General features: G+C 36.6%; 1 protein-coding gene across 1 annotated transcript in view; it reads left to right on the top strand.

Moving 5' to 3' along the window:
• Positions 1-15,130, top strand: part of LOC145687841 (uncharacterized) — a 55,849-nt gene extending 40,719 nt beyond the window's left edge. The window contains exons 8-10 of the mRNA XM_081761299.1: positions 1,319-1,379; positions 8,012-8,510; positions 10,366-15,130. Coding sequence (XP_081617425.1) covers positions 1,319-1,379; positions 8,012-8,510; positions 10,366-10,513 — 708 coding nt within the window. The 3' untranslated portion in view covers positions 10,514-15,130. The remainder of the gene's footprint in view (positions 1-1,318; positions 1,380-8,011; positions 8,511-10,365) is intronic.
• The last annotated feature ends 5,156 nt before the right edge of the window (positions 15,131-20,286 follow it).

Here is a 20,286-nt window from a genome sequence, read left to right as displayed (position 1 = left end):
TAGTAACCACTTTTTTAAAAATATATTTTCGTAGTTCTTAAGTAACGGAGTACATACAATATAACAGTATCCAGACTTTTGTTATTTTGTCGTTAGCTACATTTTTTTTTTTTTCGTCCATTCGCATTCACCCACCGTACCTAGGAAATTTCGTTACTTCTGACTAGACAGAGGTGTCAGTTGGAAGAAAATTCTAATGTATTTAATTCCTTTCTAAAGCTCCCACCTTCACACCCTTATTATGAGAGTTTTTCCTGAAACACATCGTTGTTCCATCGAAGATATGGTAGAAGCTCAGTCGTATATTCGATGTGACTGTGACCTTCGAACAATAAAGAAGGTAATATGCACTGTCCACCCTTCTGTAGCGCCACCTTTGATTCACATCAGGAATCATCAATACTTCTGGAGCACCCAAATTTCCCATCGACGTGTCTCAAAGTATTGCATTTAACCACACCTTTCACGTAGCTTCAAAATATTTTCCCCAAACTTTTATGTGCGAATTTTCGCTTCTTCACGACTACCCGTCCGTCCCATGTATTATCTCCCGCCACTAATTTCAGTCTGGTAACTTGTCACGTGATCCTACATCCCATCGTGTCGCTCATCTGGGCGCTTCTATAATTTTTTCTTAACACTTTCTTTCCCTCGCTGTCTGATAAGTTTTTCTTCATTGATTCATTGAGAAGTCGGTGTTTAGAAAATTATTTAACGAATGGAAAGCAACTTAATTGGAAGACACTAAAAAAAAAAAAAAAAAAAAAAGTTGAAAATATGGCATTTATTCCGAAGTTGGGCGTCCGCTTTCGCCACGTTTTTTCGCTGTTATCTCCTTTCTACATATTCTGCAATTTGTTATTAGGTTCATTAAACCATGCTCTTCACAAACTTTTAAAATATTTTGCTCGTTATCAACGTATTGCTTTACAAATGTAAAAACTGTTACTTCATTGCCCTTGTACATTCGCCATGTTGATAACATAAATGCTCGTTACTTTCCCACAATGTGCAATTGTTCGGTTACCTTGCGCCAAGTAGTTCCCTCCACTCGCCGTATAGTCCCATGTTTATGACCGCTTATATATAACAAATAAACAGATTTTTCGAGACCCTTATATATTATCAAGCACACAAACGATCAAATTATCCATATCTTTCCTGTAAATTTTTAAAATTTTCATTGAAACGGACGTCCAACTTTGGAAGTTAACCCGAAAATAGTATATGATTTTTCTTTCTTCTTGTATTTTAATTTGATGTAAGTTGAGAACAGCATTGTGTTTATTAAGAGTTAACGTTATTCTGATTATTACAGGTAGCCGAGGCAGAAGTTAGCGCACAGCAGGAAAGCGAAAGTGATCTCAGACCAGTATACGGTAAGAGTGAATAATTTTCTATGCTTGTGGGTTTTCCTGTAGTTGCATGTGCGTCTTAGTAGTTCACATGACACTGACATTAAACGTGAGAACTAAGTGCTGAGTCATGGTTTGTGCTGCCCTTAACATGTAGATTTTGTTCAAGTACCTTGTGCAAAGTCCTCTACAAACTTCGAATTGGCCACATCGTAATTCTTCTTCTCTTGAAAGTTTGATATTTTATATTTGAACTATAAATCGTGGCAGATGATGTCAGGGAGCATAATTGAGAATTTTTAATACGGAATTCTATTGAAATAATTATTCAGTTATTGTGTTAATGATTTCTCTTCTCTTCGTGCTGATAATACACTGCTTGATAAAGCTTAAGCAACTTGGTATTACCGTGGCATAAAGTACAACACAACCACCATTGTCGTTTCGACTGCATTACATCAGTCACAGTTAACAACACTTGTTCTGTCACAGTGGATGTTGTAGTATCATCTAATCCGTGAAGCAGTGGACTGTAGCATCTGGAAATGAATCGTAAATATAGTGACATTGACCGTGATAGAATCACTGAGACTTAGTCTCAGGCGAAAGTGGCTAGGGAATTCAGTTTAAATAAAAGCACCGGTTCAGCGTTATGAGAGTGCTTTCAGCTTTGTTCTACTGTTAATAGACTTCGCGCAGGAGACCGTCCGACAACAGTAGACTACTGGTTGCTTTCTGTCATCGCAAAGAGAACGGCTAGCGGTAGTGCTCTGAAATGGCAAATTGTCATTCGCATTCCACAGGGTGGCGTTTTAGCCATGAAACTTCACGGACGGTTAAATAAACAGGGACTCCATAGCAGGAAGCTGGTGGTGTGTTGCCATTGCTCGTCGTTGCTTACAACAAACGTAAATAATACACATGTCAGGAAGATCTTGGATGGGGAGGGAATCAATGAGGGCGAGTAAATGTGTACTCAGATGAAACTCGCTTCAGTCTGTCGTCCGGTGTAGGACGGCATTTCGTTTCGCGAGAGCCAGGAATGCGGCATCATACTAACTTCATCATTCAGAGGCGTTTTGTGGGCAGTGGTTCCATCACGGTGTAGGTTGATTCATGGTGGATGAGTAAACAGAGCGCCGTATTGTTGAAAAGGAAACAGACGATTTAGCGTTATCGTGATGGCATTTTGTGCCCTTATGATCATAATTTTAATGTATATAGTTTGAAGATCTTGTTTATTGATGTTGCTGCACGCCCGCTCCGTGTACATATTGTATCTGGATTTCTGGAAACCGATAACATTACTCATAATAAGTGACCTGCGTGCTCGTCAAACCACAATCCTGTCAAGCATGTCCACGATGCTCTTGGACGAGGAAGCACGTAGCGTAACCCATCATCACTAACCTTTCCTGAGCTGAGGAGCCCTCATCCGTCAGGGCCGCGGTGGCTCAGTGGTAGAGCGTTCACCTCTGGTGCTTGGGGTCCCGGGTCCGATCCCAGCCCCCGCCAAGTGAACTTTGTGGTGGACAAACACCGTGTGCGTGGGTTTTCTCGGGGTTCTCCCGTTTCCTCCCACTTTATTCATTCCACCATTTCATTCATTACTCATCATCACCGTCTCCTTATAACCATGGGACGTAAAACTCAAAGATTTCATTTCATTTTTTCCCCTCATCCTTCAAGGATTGATTATCATCTTTACCCAGAACATGGAGGTCAGAATAAATGTTTATTCGAGGTATTTACGATCTTAAGCTGTCACATTTCAGTTCATTCTTAAGGGTTTTAGTATTTCTGAAAGGACCGTACAGAAAAGCATTGCATTTCCTCGTCTGTCCGATTTGGGTAATTTTTGGATATATTGTAGCTGAGGGCTCCCTGGTCAATTGTTTATATGAGACCAACTCCCTACGGTCAACCCTGTGACCTCCAGAGGTCAACAAAGGTCACGCCGTACAAAACACTACTAAATAAGTATCGCCCCACCATTGAAATGACGGGTGTGACGCCTGAATTTGCTAAGAAGATGCTTGACCTGGAAAAGGAACCAAATGTTTTGAAAGCTCGGTTGAACAACGCCGTGCTCGTGGGTTTTCTCGGGGTTCTCCCGTTTCCTCCCACTTTCTTCATTCCACCATTTCACTCATCTCTCATCATCACCGTCTCCTTTAGCCTAACCGGCATAACCGTGGGACGTAAAACTCAAAGATTTCATTTCATTTCGGTTGGACAACGGGGATCTAAAACGGCGAAATGACTGGGTTCCCATGATAGAGCACTCGTCAAGATTTGCAGTGCTTTCAATATACGTTTGAGGTTCAATTAGAGGAGGCTGGTATTCTGCGTGCGCGAATGTTCTTCTGGTTTTCAGGTTCCGTCAAACATCAACTTTAGGTTGCATTTAAAGAACCCAGCTACATGCACCCCGAAGACGGTACTAAGCAATTATTCAAAGATCCAATATTAGGTTGGTACTGCACTTGAAAAAGCGGAGCCAGAAGTATTGGTTGCTGCGCACACGTTGCTAGTGTACTGTGATACATGGGTTACGCTAGGAATGTATCACGTATTCACTATCTCAGCAACAGACTTCTGCCTACCTTCTTTGATGCTGCAAAACCTGATTTGCCCGTGATTTTTCAAGGAGGGGAGGTTGAAAGTTCTGGTTTTGAAGGTATAAAGTTTGAACCTGATGACTAGTTGTACGGCATAATGTAGCAAGACAGGGCAACCGGCTGTCCCAGTTGACAAGTGTGCCGAGGGAACAGAGTCATCGTTCCTCTTTCCACACGTACCGGAAGGAGAAAGTCACCGGCTGGCTCAGAGGCCGGGGGTGTGGAAAGTACTAGTACTGTAGTAACGTGGGGATAGGGGTCCAAGTTTCCCGCTCCGGACAGCGGTAGGACTGATCTGCCGGCTGACGTCTCCAACATCACGTTTCGATTTGTGACCTTCCACTACATCAGTCCTGCATTTTATATGCCAAGTTTGCAACAGTTTCCAGAAAACCTGTTGTATGACCATTGGTGACCTCTGGAGGTCACAGGGTTGGCCATAGAGAGTTGGCTCCATTTAAAAAATTGACCGGGGGACCCTCAGCTACAACATAATCCAAGAATCACCCAAATCGTACAGACGAGGAAATGTAATGCTTTTTGTACAGTGTTCTTTATAAACACCATATTATACTATATGCTGTTTATTTTCTTGCATGTTTATTAGTATCCATGAATCTGTATGAAACGTTTTTTTCCCATTTTTGTTTATATCTGCTACCATGTGTTGTTTAAGTTTTGTGGAGCACGGATTTTTGATCAAATGTTTTTCAGCTTTAGTTAACAGTAAATTAAAACCGTTATCTCATTGCTGCTGTTACAGTTTGCTCTCAAGATCGGATCATATAAGGATTTTGTATGGTTAAGGTTTAGTGAAGCCGTTTATGTTTAATTGTAATCCATAAGTGTATTTCCACATTACACAATTTGATTACTAAGAAGCTGTTAGATTTACAGTTGTACGTTTGTGGCAAAAGAGGGACATAGTCATAAAATTTTTGTTGCATTGTCAATACACTTTCTTTGTTGCCTCCAATACGGCTAAGTGATATTCGATTTTTTGCCAAGTACTTTGCAACATTTGTGGGTTTACATTAGCTATAGGCCTACTGTTGAGCAATTAGTCTCAGTGTGTCCAAAGCAAGCGTGTGTTGCGTAAAATCTACCGATGACATAACCTCACTGGAAAATGTCGAGAGAGGGTAATGTATAAAGGGATCACGATTTTAAGTTGGTTAGTCTGCCTGTTACTTTTCCTATTTGACAGTTGATCTGTTCTTCGAATTTTAGGTCTGAGTCTAATGTTACTTCTAAGTATTTGACTTTTTTTGTGCATTGTACTTGAGTAGCCGTCCTTAAATCCAAATTGTTCATTTATCAGGGTGTCTACTGGTCATGAAAGTCACGAAAGTCATGAAAAAGTCATATATTTTGCTTAGTGGTCATGAAAGCCATGAAAAAGTCCTTTATTTACCCAACTGATCATGAAAATCTGAAATCTCAGAGTATATTTTTATACTTCATTCTTTTATACCTCATACTGCATGTACTAAAAACAGTTGTATCAGGTCAGTAATTGTGAGAATTTCCCCCACCAGTTAGTGCTGGCTAACTGGTACTTTACTGTCTTCCTAGCTGCTCCCCATTTCATCTTCTAGTCTCTGTAATATAGTAACAACTTTTTACTGTCCAACTTTCTGATCTGCTATTTCTTTACTTCTAAGAAATGTAAATTGTGTATTTTGGGGCCTTTAGACTTATGCAAATAATATTATTCGTTTGAGTTTGCAGATTTTAAATTTGATGATCTATTTTTTTAAAACGAATTTCTTTTATAATTTGTTCTGTCTTTGGGCAGTTCTCTGAGTGCTTAATTTCAGACAAATTTCTGCTACATGGATAATTATACTCAGAATTTAAAACTTCAAATACAATATAGAGTGATTCACTGGTAAGAGCAGACCCGTATTTAGGTAAGTGCTATTCTGTGCTCGAGCACAAGGCGGCAGAATTTTAGATTCTTTCTTTAAGATTCACAATAAGTGATATTTAAGACTAGCAACCCGCATAGTTCCGATGCACCACTGATGGTAGGGGTTTATTATTACTAATGGTAAATTTTTATCGCCATGGTCATGAAAATTTGAACAAAAAGGTCATGAAAAGTCATGAATTTACTTTCTGGTATTCCAGTAGACACCCTGTTTATAATAGAGTTTTGATTTTTTTTAAAATAATGTTTCGTAATTCTATTTAATATTACAGATTCTGTTAGTTTAGCCCTTCGCACATAATAAGCTAATCAGTCTGTAATTTTTGGGCCCGGAAATATGGGGGCTTATGTATAGTGACTATGTAGAGGCGGAGTTTGTTGCATGCCTTTTTAATAAATGAGAAGTTTTCTTAGGCAGCAGCGGAATTTTGCTTCTCTGTGCTTTATATAAATCAAAGATGGCCATATAACAGAAAAAAATTAATTTCATTACGTTTAATAAGCAAAACTAAAATAAAGACTTCTGTTAATACCGTAATTTTAAGATTCCGCATAAAGAAAGTTTTGTGATAGTTCTTGTATTTATAAGTAATATCAAAATTGTAGTTTAATTTTAGTCACATATTTTAACAAAACCATTAATTCTAACTAAAACCAAATACTTATCCATTTGATAATGTAATTGAAGCAATTCAGTGAGTAAAAATTCAATTTCCATCAGAAAAGTACGTCACTTCACCAACATTTAATTCACTAATTTCCGTATATTTTTCCAAACTGTACACTTTCAATACAATCAGCACTGTAAGCGTGATATTACTTTTGATATGTCTACGTTGTTTCAGATACATAATTTAGCAAGGTTATTCATGTCCGATTAGAACAATTTTGTAGACGTATTGACACTTGTTTCTACGATTCACTTTTTGTTTCTACGCAAGAAATTTCTAGATGGTAGCACCTACTGACCTTCATACCAAACTAGCAGACTGAAAGTGAAGTTCAAGGTCATCACCTTGACAACTAACAATTTTGATACACTAAGAAGCTTATCATTACCTTTTTTTTTTTTTTTTTTTCCTTTTTACGACAACTAAATGAAATAGCGTAACAAACTATGAATGGGGGCCTGTGAGGGAAACGGTGGCTCCTGATTGGCTGTCGTGGTTACGAGAAGTGCCTTTGTTCAACGCCTGTTTTTTGTTCCTGAAAAGGACTGACCAGATAGGACTGAGTTGAAACCCATTGTCTGTATTGAGATTGTTGCTGTGAAGTGAAATAGTTATTCATTATTCTGTCCCAAAAATTGCTGCAATTGGCTACTATGGTAATATTTGTAAGATTGATTCTGTCCCAGCTCTAAGCTGGGCTCTTCTAGTCCTGACTTTTCGGGTTGCTGAAGTCTGACGTAGCTGTTGGGTGCTTTGCATCTTTCTATGGTGCGTCCAGTTTACCCCGTGTATGATCCGCCACATTCACAAGGTATGCAACGTAATTCCAGGGGTGCGTAGGTGTAGGTTGTCCTTCACTGGTGTGAATAACTCTTATACCATGTCTGGCAAGTATTCTGCTGGGTTTACTAAAGATGTGGAGAGAGAGAGAGGCTACACTCTTGACTTTCCTATTGGATTATAGACAGAGTTAGTCAAAATCCAGGTTACATAAGGGTTCATAGTTCAATGTGTATACCTTCAATATCAATAGACGTGTAAGCGATGTTTACAGTTCTCCAGGGCTTTCGACAGAACGTCCGACATAATCACTTCTGCACATTGTACAATACTTTACTTCAGATGCTTGGTATTCAGAATTTTAACTAAATTTACTAAAACTATTTCTAATAGGAACTCACTTTCAATAAATAAATAAACAAGTAAATAACAAAAAGCATTCATACATTTTTTTACATGTTTAGTTTTACGTTAGATATGATAATGTTACATTCTCGAAAGTTTTTCATCACAACGCCATTATTTAAGTGCTGTGACATGAGGGATCATTCTCCTGCTCGTCATCTTGTTTTGAAACTAAAAGCAAACCCGTTCAAAAGAATTAGTCGATTTCTGTATGTGATACATTATCTTTATTTTGTTTCTTTTCAGAGGGTTTCAAGTTAGTGGATACAGACATCGTTCTTCCAAATACGCCACAGACTGATGCGAAGCCTTTTAGACCTACTACAAGTAAACAGCTATCGCTTCCTATACCAGAGAATCGAACATCAACTCCACGTGATGACAGAAATGTTTTGGCGCCATCTTTCAGTATGTGCCACAGTTTGAAACTGTCTTGTTCAACAGATGATAGTATCGTAAGCCTGTCAACAGGAGACGACGACTCTTATTCAAACGTAGAAGATAACGACCAATCGTTTGACTTTAGTAGTCAAGATTCAATTGGATATTGTTCCAGCAATGATAATCATGACAGATACTTGGAGAAGAATAATAACTTACAATTCCGGAATGAGAATATAGACATTCCTCAAATCAATGTGATTAGCTCTACACCACCAAGAAATCGTTTGATTAGATCCAAGAAGTCTTTGTGCCAAAGCACCTCAGATGCAGATAGGGAAAGGTCTCCACGGGAAAACCCATGGTAAGAACTGCTGAAATTGTTACATTTTTCTATTTTCTATATTCTTAAGCGCGCCTGTGTATCTTAGATATGATTTTTCCTGCTTTACAAATGTGTAAGTTATTTAGTAGTATATTTCTGTCGCACGATTCCAGAGAACCGCACGCAAACAAAGGATTTAGTGTTTCATGTGGGAACTCAAAAATACACAAGATTAGTGCTGCAGTTTTGTTTCCTAATTCTTGTAATATAGGTGGTAAGGTGAATAACGTCAAATTTCAACCAAGTTGTATGAAAGTGGTCGCCTTAACAAATTCATACCTGTTGGTCCGTTCTATGTCTACGTTTAATTCCTATTAGAATGCATGATGTTGGTCTGTAGATTCACTTTTGACATAATTTCGGTTCCACAAAAAGGCGTTAAATTCTAAAATTAGTCTTGTTAATATTATTAGAATTAATTTAATTGGTGATCATCTTAACATGTAACCTGTTGTTTTAAGTGTTAGAAAAGATTCTCGTGTATTAACGGACACACTATATGAAATATATAAACATTACATTTTCTGAGAAAGCGTGCCCAAACTAGCAGCACAACAGATGCCGTATAGGATTGCTCGGAAGGCGACAGTACTATTACATCTCCGTGCATACCACATCCACTGTGCAAGAACAAAGATTCGGACATTTTTAAACGAATTTCGAACTATAGATATCTTGACTACATTAGTGAGACATCACGACGTACTTCTATTGGATGAAGTATTTTTCAGTAATGTGACGTAATTTCATCTGGGTGGGAGCATCAACGGTCAAAATAATTATTGGTTAACAGATAATTCACATGTTCTATGAAACGCGTTATATTCTTTGAAAGTAAAGGTGTGGTGTATACTTCACGACGATGAATAGTGAGGTCCACACTTTGTGGCACGATCCTCATCAGCCAGTTCTACAGTGTCATAATTTGCAATTTGTTAATCTTCTTGAAGTAAATAAACATTGTTGTTACTCGAAAGAAGTTAGGGTAACGTCTCATGTAGTATAGTTTCTTGAAGGAATATTTGATGACTACCTGATGTGGCTTGGACGTTCCAGATCACATGATTTATCACTACTTGATTTTTGCTTTTGGGGGTATCGCAGGGGTTGTTTATGCTAATCTAATCCACGCAGTTGTGAAGCAGAGCATTGCAAAATAGTTTTTTTTTTTCTTCTTTTCTCAACTGTACAGGGAAAGATTTTTCAGTTCCCCATAAAAAACATTCTAAAGTTGGACATTTTTATTTTTGGTTATTTACTTGGATAACGCTAACGAAAACGTATAAACATGCAAACTTTAAAGTTTTTATTCCAATTCCAAGCGCTTAAAATATCAGATTATATGTCAAAAAATAATGGAAATAATTAATTAACATGGGAATTACTTCATCCCCCTTTAGACCCCCTAAAAACTAAAAATATTCAGATTTGGAAATTTTCCTGTGGGTTAGTCCCTGAAAGTTACAATCGTGCCAAATTTCAATTTTCCACATCAGCCGGAAGTATCCCTTTATTTTATGTCAGTTCATGTAGTTTTATATATAGTTAAGATACATGATGAACCTGGGTTGCGTAATTAGTTAGTTTTTCATTGTGATAAACTTGTCATTTAAATTGTCTAAATGGTCGTAAACCGCTCGAACCATTGCCAAGATTCGCTCTCAACGTTGGGAAAGGTATTCATCTGTGGTGTACATGAATTTCTAAAGTTTTACTTGCTTTTGAAATGTCAGTACTTTCAATTATCTTTTCTGCGAAATAATTCTAATACAATTTGAATTTCATTGTATTTATATTTGTTGTTGAATCTGAAGAGCATTATTTTCCTTTTTAGCATTGCTTGGGACAGTGTCTTCGATGAGCCTGAGTCACCTATGACACCGACCTTCTCCAGAGAAATGCTGATTCGAAGAGCACAATCAACACCCAAGAATCTTGCCTATCAATTCGATTTCCTAGGGGAGGAGCCAGAGGAGATGTAGGCAGCTGGGTACCAGTTCTCTTCACTCCTTTCCTGTGTTTTTCAACTCTTTCCATTTAAGTGTGTGTTTTGTTATCTCTTGAAACCAAAGTTTATCTTTTTAATTCTCTTTTATTATTGTATGTGCATGTGTATAATAATGTATATTGTTCTCTTTGTGTGTATGTGTTTGTATATATATACATATATGTGTATGTAAAATAAAATATATTTTATTTATTAATCTAGTCGTAACGTGCAAGTACCTTCTAAAAAGTTTGTGATAAAGACTGCACTGATGCGATATTGTTTGCTGTGTCCATCTGCCAGGCACAATACGTGGCATAATTGTTAATTCCTAGTTTGTGTATTTTTAATTTCTTCGTCAGTAGTGTGTATGTGTGTGTATATGTATATATATATATATATGTGTGTGTTATTTCAAATTTAACCGAAAATATTTGAATTTTAGTTAAGTGTTGTGTGTGTACGGGTCACTCCAAGAGTATAGTAAAGGCACTGGTTGGTGCTGAAGTTTTATAGTTGAGAGTTGACTGTTTAAGGCAAAGTTATTGAGAGAGTCTGCATGTTTCTTTCTTTGATTGTTTATTGTTGGTAGTTTATTTGTATGATGGTTGATATCATTGTCATACCATATATATATTATCATGTTTTCAGAGTTTAAACATATGTATATATTCATTATTCATTATCGATACTGTTTTAGCTTGATATCGCGAGCTACTTTCAGATGTTACAATAAATCCCGGAATTAATTTATCTGTAATAAAGAAATAGAATTATAATTTAAAAAAGATACGTACATCAAAAATCAAACACATGACTGTTTCTGATTTTTTAAGAAATCAAGGCGTTCGTGCATCTTTACGTTGGAGTACTTGCCAATTATATATATTGTGTATTCGTAATTTTAAAATTGTTATAGTGAGCTCAAAGCTGAATGTCGTAATGCGTTCTTCCGAAATTATCAAACTTTGAACATATCTTGAGAGGGGAAAGAAAGATTCCGAAAGAAAGAAAATAGCTGGAGTCAGAAGATTGCAAGGACCAATAGGGCTTGCCAACAATTAATCTCAGGTTTTCTTGTGATAAAGTGTTCGTCAAATTTGCGTTTTTTATATAGAGAACTTAAGTGTTAGTAGCTAAATGTGTCGCATTTCTTTATTATTGCGAACTAGTCTGATTTTTCTAGTATAGGGGAAAAAATTACATCAAGTTGATCCAATTTGACCTCCGTTTAGGCTGTCAGCACCTAAAGATCTCCATAAATGTATTATTTTGTGTTGTGTTAATTAGATGTATACAGGAGATTTTTTGTAATGTTGAAATATAAATTGAATTGTAAAAAAATTCAATTTTAATGTAACTGAGATATAATTCAGGAATTTGACTGCTGTTTTAACTTAGGTGCCAGTAGTTTTAATTTTTTGTACGCATGTAACTACTGAGAGATAATAATCGTTATCATTATAGATTATTGTTCAAAATCAGGACGTCTGTGTACCCGAAAATCACGAAACTTACTTTGGGACTGAACTTTTATGACTAGAATGCGTCTAATTTTGACTAGAAATCACCGTTTAAGAAAGAACAGTTTTTGAGCTGTACTGAATTTGACTTGCAATGCGAGTTTTAAATAACTTAATAGTTTAATTATACTGAAAGCCCAATATGAATCCCAGTGATGAAAGACAAAATTGAACTTTCAGAAAAATTGTATATGATACACTAAGGGGATATTGGGAATGTAGACATTGAAAGCTTTCATTATAGCTATTTTAATTCTTGCAATTTACTTAACTCAGGGTTTAATTTTTGTAACTGACGTTCCAGTAAGGAATATACATTCTGTTGTAACAGTACTCTCTGTAAAATCTCCTTGCAATATTCATTTCTAGTGACTGCAGACAAGTGTGTTCCAGTAGTAATATTAGTATTTTATATATCATGTAAGTTTACACTATAGAGTTTTGCTATTTTTGCGTATACGTAGTACTTGAATAATATCAGTATGTAATTTGTTGGTGCTAATATTATACTTTGGGTCATAAATCATGAAACATTCATTCCGATTCTGCACATTGTTACTTGTAGGGGAAGATTTTATTTCTCTAATTTTTTTTTTTTTTAAAAAAAAAACATGTATTTATAAGTATACTTTCTTGAAAATGAACCTTGAACACCAAGTATGACTTATTTTACTTGAGTTTCTATGTATCCTGTAAAAGCAATCTTTGGTTATTAGTAGGGCAACCCAAAAGCATAACAGCAATTTACACATCTGGTTGGTACCTTCAACATGGTTGTGGTTGTCTAAAGGTCCAGAAGAAACTAATTTTAAAAGCATAATTTTGGAAAATAAAGCATAATTTAAAATATATACCACAATTCTTGGAAAATTCTGTCATATCTATCGATATTTATACAGGGTGTTTCAGAACAACAACAACAACGTTTGGGAGGTGATTCCTGACACCAAGATAAGAAGAAAAGTATAGACCAACCTGGGTACAGAAATCCGTCATTTCGGAGTTATAGGCTACCGAAAACATGTAAAATGAATTTTAAAGATTTATAGCTCAAAAACTATGGGATCTACCGTAGTCGGGTCAAGACTTCACTTAGGAACTAATATGTACGCTATCCAAAATACATGTTTCAGAATCCTGCGCTACTCACGCAACAATTTTTATAGAGTTTGGCTGCGGGTATATAATTTGAAGTACTCATTAACTACCTCTATAAAAATTGTTGCGGAAGTACCTTAGGATTCTGAAACATGGATATTTGGATAGGGCACATACTAAACGGCGTGACAAACATCTTGGCATTTGAAGGCGGCGCTTCAAGTTCCCTCTAAATGCTACTAGCAAATGAGAGGCCAGCGGTATTGCCACGTTTATATTGTACACATCCACGTCTATCCCCTGTCAGCTGATCGCGCTGTAGTTTGTCTGCTTACCCGTAGCCACACCCCTTTACCACTTGGCAACGTCACAGCAGAGCTAGCGTTTTATTTGTTTAGCTGAAATGCCAAGATGTTTGTCACAGGCCTTAGTTTCTAAGTGAAGTCTTGACCCGACTACGGTAAGTTCTATACTTTTGCAGCTATGGACCTTGAAAGTTCATTTTCCATGTTTTTGGCAGCCTATAACTCCGAAATGGCGGATTTCTGCACCCAAGTTGGTCTATACTTTTTGCCTTATTTTGGTGTCAGGAATCACCTCCCAAACGTTGTCGGTGTTGTTCTGAAACCCCCTGTAGATGACATGACATCCAAATGTCTTTAAAAGAAAAGGTACGAAAGAGTAGTGTGATATTTACGTTGAAGTTTAAAAAAAAAAAAATTCTAATACACATTTCTTAAAATTAAATCTGGAATATTACGTTGCAAATTTAAACTAACATTAAAGATTTCAAGGAAGGGGAGGGGGGGACCAATATTTGTTATTTATACCACTGTTCCTGTCTATAGTATTATATAGAATAGGAGAGAGAGGTGTTGATTTTAATTGTGCCGGTTGTTTTGATAATGACAATCAACCATTTGCACTAAGATGACTCAAATTGTTAAATGACTTGTTGAATTTTGAAATGACTCCTACAGTTATTCACATGAAGATGAAACTGTAAGTGACGTTTAGCACAACAAGTACAAGTAGCGGGATATTTGAACGTTTCTGTTTGTCTTTTTTTTTTTTTTAAATAATTAAATTATAGAGTTTACAAACTAATTGATTATTAGAATAATATAATAGTATCAACGTAATTGCAGTTGCATATCTGTTTTCCTAGTTGTTTTCACATTCAGGGTATACTATTTTTCAAAAAGTTGTGATCACTCATTGAAAAAGCTTGTACCCATATTCATAAGTAAACCAAACCAATTTCAATGTTCTGTTTGGTTGTTTAATATTTTTTTCCGTGGAATAGTTTTACTTAGGTTAGAAGAGTATGGTCCTTCAAATATTTTTTTATTATAATAAAGTATAAGCTCAAATTATTTCCAATATGCACACATTTACTGACGGTAGTTTGTAAAGTACAAATATAGTGCAAATTTTTTGAATTGAAAATGTGCCAAAAGTTGCAGACTTCAGACAATTTACGGAACATTATCAAACTTGCACAACTAATGTCCATACAAACTTCTTTTAAATGATCCACAATTTCTTAGTTTCATTGCCTGAAAATTTCACCAATAGAACTAAGACACGAAAAGCTGTAGAATTTTTGCTGAAATACGCGTCATTGCTTTTGTGAAAGTGGTACAAATGTATGGCATCTTTAAAAATTTGCACGAAGTACAATGTGGTATTTCTTAACCAATAAAACCGTCCTGTAGATTGCAAATAATCTATATTTTGTATGATTTCCTTTTTCGAACATTGCCTTCGAAAATGGAGGGGAAAGAAGCAAATATTTTTGAAATTTCTTTAGAGTTTGTGATGTTTCTTAGATTATTGTATGTTTAATGTTCACTTAATTGAGTATTTGTTTATCGTTGGAAATGAAAGAGTAAGGCAAGAATTGCGGGTTCTGAGAGTAAATGACAGTGCTTATGGGCATCGGATTCTTGTGTTTGGATTGTTGATCAATCCTCAGAAGACTGACGATATAACAGGAGTAGTAAAAAAGTATATTTTTGTTAGTTAATTTGAATAATTGACTGTGATAACTGGACTATAGTTAACAATTCTCCGTAATATAAACTGATGTTCCTACTAGATATATATTGACTTCCTGTAAGATCAAATACGGAGGATTATGTTGTTAACATAACTTTTTTTTAAAAAATCCTTTTGTTAACTTCAAGTGATATTAATAAAAATATATTAACTTTTAAACTTGTTTCTTTTTTTGTTTTATCAATGGTACTTTCTTAACTGGAATGTCGCAAAAGTTTTTAGAATTTTAAGTTAAATTTTGACATCCGGAAGGCCTATAATTTTATATATATACATAGGGTATTTTTTTTAACTCATGAATTTCATTTGGGTCTAAAATTTCTAACTGAAATAAGATTTTCATGCGGTTTGTGGCAAATGATGAAGGAAGAATGTGAGATTTATGGGGTGTTTACTGGTTTAAACTCATCCTGGGTAATATCGGCCACGCCTCAAGAGAAACAACAAATATTCGCCAGTGTACCTTACAATTGGAATGAGGTGTGGTACGGTGCAGAGGTTTGTTTTTTCTCCGTTAGATGGCAACCTTGCCAAGGTCAACAGGAAACTGGGCCATTGTATTGGAAATTGCGTTGTATAATTCTGTGTTACTATGTGAGTATGACCAGGACACAGTGAGAATAGTGTACTCTTTGGAGCAACATTTGTTTATCGTTAAAAGTTTTGAAGAACAGAATCTGTTGTTGCTACGCAAAGAGCATTTAGAAACAAATTTTTCTCACGTTCTGCCACAGACAGAAACATAATACTGTCGCTAGTGCGCAAATTGGAAGAAATAGGATCACTTCTGAGTGAAGAAAGGGAACCATCGGACTCCGCAGGTGGGTGTTCAAGATGTGAGTTATCGACTCCTTCGGTCACCCAAGAAATCTCTCCGTCTCGTTTGTAAGCAAGAAGCCAGCTATACCTATCCAACATGTGATTTATGGGCATTACCACTAACACTTAATTTGTATTCTGCAATTTTACTTCAAAAATTCAAAACCTCATTCCAGTTGTAAGATACACTGGCGAATATTTGCCATTTTTCTTGAGCCGTGGCCGATATTAGCCGGGACGAATTTAAGCAAGTAAAATATGTCCCATCCTTCATCATTTTTCACAAACCGTATGAAAACCAGTTAGAAATTCTAGACCCAAATGAAATTCATGAGTTTTTTAAAAAAAAAAATCACCGGCAGCTACAATGCTCACTTCTAACCCAAGTTTTTGTCGTCGTAAGTTCGATAAAGTATGTCGTCTGTCAAAAGAGGTTGAGTAGCGCTGATTTAAGGCTAGTCATCAGTTCTCATTTTATTCTTTCACGTTTCTCCAAATATTGTAGAAATGAAACTATGTTAAATCTTCTCTGTGTAAATTTAGTATCTAGAAAATACTACTTTGTGTTGATGTTTTCCACGACTAAATTATGACGACACACACTGAGGTGATGAATTGAGTAACAACGAAGATTATCTCAAAACACGACTAAAAAGTTTTTGAGCTACTCACGATGCAAGTTTTTCTCGCCGAATCTTAGGTTTCCTGCTCATAGTGTATATGTTCGTAAGGCCTTATAATAAATTTTACACTATTAGCTTTTTCTTTTAGATATTGAATATTGTAGTGGACAAGGTGCTGATTGAAGTGAACAAAGATGCGCTGATCCAATACCTTCTGAAAACGGGCATGGTTTGATTATACACGGCATTCACAACACGATTGATACATTAGGGAAGGATGCTCCATATTATTTCACTATGAAAAAGTGGGTAGCAGAATTCAAGAGTGTAAACACCTATAGCTAAGATTAGCCTTTCGCAGTGGAAGACCAGCAACAGCCACTACGGAGGAAAAACATCAGAGCAATCCAGGATCTCGTCCTTGCAGACCGGCGAATGACAGAACGTTTCATCGCAAAGAAGGTGGAAATGTTCCAGGAATGAATTGGGATACAATCTATCAATTGTACTGTACATGCACAAGGCATCATGTCTGAGGGTCTTGAAAATGTTGAATTGAAAACACGTGCGAGAATGTTGTCTGCCGCAAACTTGACTCCTTTTGAGGCAGGTCTTGTGACATTTTCTCGAGCGTCTTGCGATCGTGGATGAACCATGAGTCCACCACTTTCAGCTAGAAATCAAGATCCAATCAAACAAGTGGAAACAACCCTCCTCTCCAATCCCCAAAAAGTTCGTTAGTCCTTCTGGTGGCAAAATGATGGTCCTTTTTTTGGGAGGGGGGAGTGAAATGATGGGTGTCCATCTTGGCTGAGTACCTCAAAAAGAGTGAAATAATAAGCAGTGCGTATTATGCTGCTCAATGAAATCATTTGAGGGAGGTCATCAAGGCGAAACGTTGTGGAATGTTGCAGAAACGTGTGTTGACACTCCCGTGCGCACAGATCCACCATTGCACAGTGTATACCATCGAGTTCTGTGGCTTCGAAATTCTTCCGCACTTTCCTTATTCGCTAGATTTGGCTCCCTCAGACTTACCTCTTTCCAAAGCTCAAATACCTCACTGGAACCCACTTTCAATCAGTTGATGACGTTATAGCTATGATGGAGGACATTTTGAACATGAAGGATATATATATTTTATTTTATATATATATATTTTATGCACAAGCAGCACTGCTGGCAAAAGTATGTTCCGCTAAAAGAAGACTCCGTTGAAAAATAGCTCTGGACCATCCTTGTGTGGTAGGCCGAAAAATTTCCAGTTACCCCTCATAATATTTGTTTCGTGCTACTGGTAGAAAATTGCGCAGAGAAATGATTATATTTTCGGTTGATTTCTGCAATGTCTTGAGAAAAGTTAGAAAAAAGAAAGAAAGTAAAAGGAAGCTGAAGAACTCCTTTCAATTTTTTTGATAGCGATTTTAAGATGATATTACATACGTTCATGACGAAAAGTCCGACTTATAAGAAAGGCCGTACGGCAGACTGCTGTAAATCAACTTGTGTAAAAATGTGCAAACTATAAATTCGACACTGATAGTCGCCAATTTCGATCATTTTTATATATCTCTCCCCCAAGTGGCGGAGCTAATTTTGTATTTAAACTGAATCGGAAATGTCACTGTTCATGTGAATGATTCCGAAAACTGTGGATTAGATACTAATATTGGTCATTTTCGATCATTTTTAAATGTTTATCCCCCTCCCCTTCGTTGTAGCCTCACCTCCCCAACTACCAGACCCGAACTTGGATTGAAACAGCATCAGAAGTGTCACTGTTTCTCTCATCGACCCCGAAAATTTTGGATTCACCATTAATATTGGTCATTTTTCATTGTTTTTAAAATTTCTCTCCCCCTCCCCTACTTTGCATCGTCAAAGTGAATAGCCTAAAGTAATCCCTGCCCCTAAACTCATGTATGTTGAAAATTTGATTGAGATCGGTCGGGTGGTTCAAGAGTTATTAGGTTTTATATATCTGTCCCCTCTCCTCGCCCTCCCCTAAGGTCTACCGTCAAAGTGATATGATAAAAACCACCCCAGGCCCGAACATGATCCATATTGAAAATCTGATTAACATCGGTCAAGTGATTAAAGCGTGATGGAGTCACAAACACAGTCACTTTTATTTTTATTCTTTTTACATATATCTCCCCCCTCTCACTCCCCTAGGTTGTACCGTGAAAGTGAAATAATAAAATGATCCCAGGCCAGAACCTTATCTATGTTGAAAGTTTGAATAAGATAAGTCTGGTGGCTCAAGAGTTGTTAAGTTTCATTTATTTTTATAGATTTATCCCCTCCCCTCCACTAAGTTTTACAGTTAAAGTGATATGATAAAAACCACATCAGGTCCGAACCTCATCTATGTTGAATTTTTTTTAAAGATCGGTCGGGTGGTTTAAGCGTGATGAAGTCACAAAAATAGTCACTTTTATTTTTACTTTTTTGACATATCTCCTTCTCCCCCTCCCCTTCGTTGTGATGTAAAAGTGAAATGAAGAAAACATTCCAGGCCCGAACCTTATCTATATTGAAAGTTTGATCTAGATCGGTTGGGTGGTTCAAGAGTTATTAATTCACAAACATAGTCACTTTTATTTTTATATTTATTGATTTTTGTATATTTCCCCCTTCACCCCCTCCCCGACGTTGCTCCGTCAAAGTCAAATGATAAAAATCATACCAGTCCCAAACTTCACCTACATTGAAAATTTGATCAAGATCGGTCGGGTGGTTTAAGAGTTATTAAGTTTTATTTAATTTTTTCTGTGTCCCCCTCCTCCCCCTTCCCTAAGTTATATTGTCAAAATGAATAGCTAAAAGCACTCCCAGGCCAGAACCGCATCTAGGTTGAAAATTTGATCGAGATCTGTCGGGCGGTACAAGAGATTGAGAGTCACAAACATAGTCACTTTCAATTTTATAATATAGATAAATGAAAACGAAATTATTATTTTAGCGAAATAATGAAAGTGAAATTAGTGAACTTTTTAGTGAAATGATGTTTAAAAAAATGATATCTGAAACCATACAGTAAAGGGAACGGAAACAATCATTGTGAAAAGTTCCTAAAAATTGCTTCAAACCTTACCATTGTTTTCCTCTTGCATGGTTCATACAATGTCACTTTAAGTCTACGTACTGGGAAAAATATATTAAACGCCAAGCGTAGAACCTCTTAGCTCCTTTCCCCTTTCTTGCTCGCAACACACACTATTTTTTCCCAGTAGGCGCTCTGAAGTCGTGTAAAGTGGACGCTCGTGCAGCTTCGGAAGTTTTCACCGAAGAACTTCTGCACCGAAATATGAAACCTTAAAATGCATTATACGACGTTACACACTGTTATTGCAAGTAAAACAGCAATAAGTACCGCTGTTACCGCTTACTTCAGAAGTGAGGCTGAGAGCCTTTTACGTACATTTTTGAGATAGCAAAATTGCTGTAAGGAAAAGTATTTGTTCTTAGCAGGTAAATAGAACTGCAATACTGCAAATCATTACATCAAAATTGTTTCAAGCGACTCAGAACAAACTTCAAGCTGCCGCTTACTACACTTTTGGCATGAAATATTGTAATAATCATATTCATACAACATTTATTTGCTCCAGGCACGAAAATAATTTGGTGTTTGAAACAAT

The sequence above is a fragment of the Thermobia domestica genome, chromosome 6, assembly GCF_964235325.1.
Source record: "Thermobia domestica chromosome 6, izTheDome1.hap1.1, whole genome shotgun sequence".
NCBI lineage: Eukaryota > Metazoa > Arthropoda > Insecta > Zygentoma > Lepismatidae > Thermobia > Thermobia domestica.
This window is presented reverse-complemented; position numbering and strand designations above follow the sequence as displayed.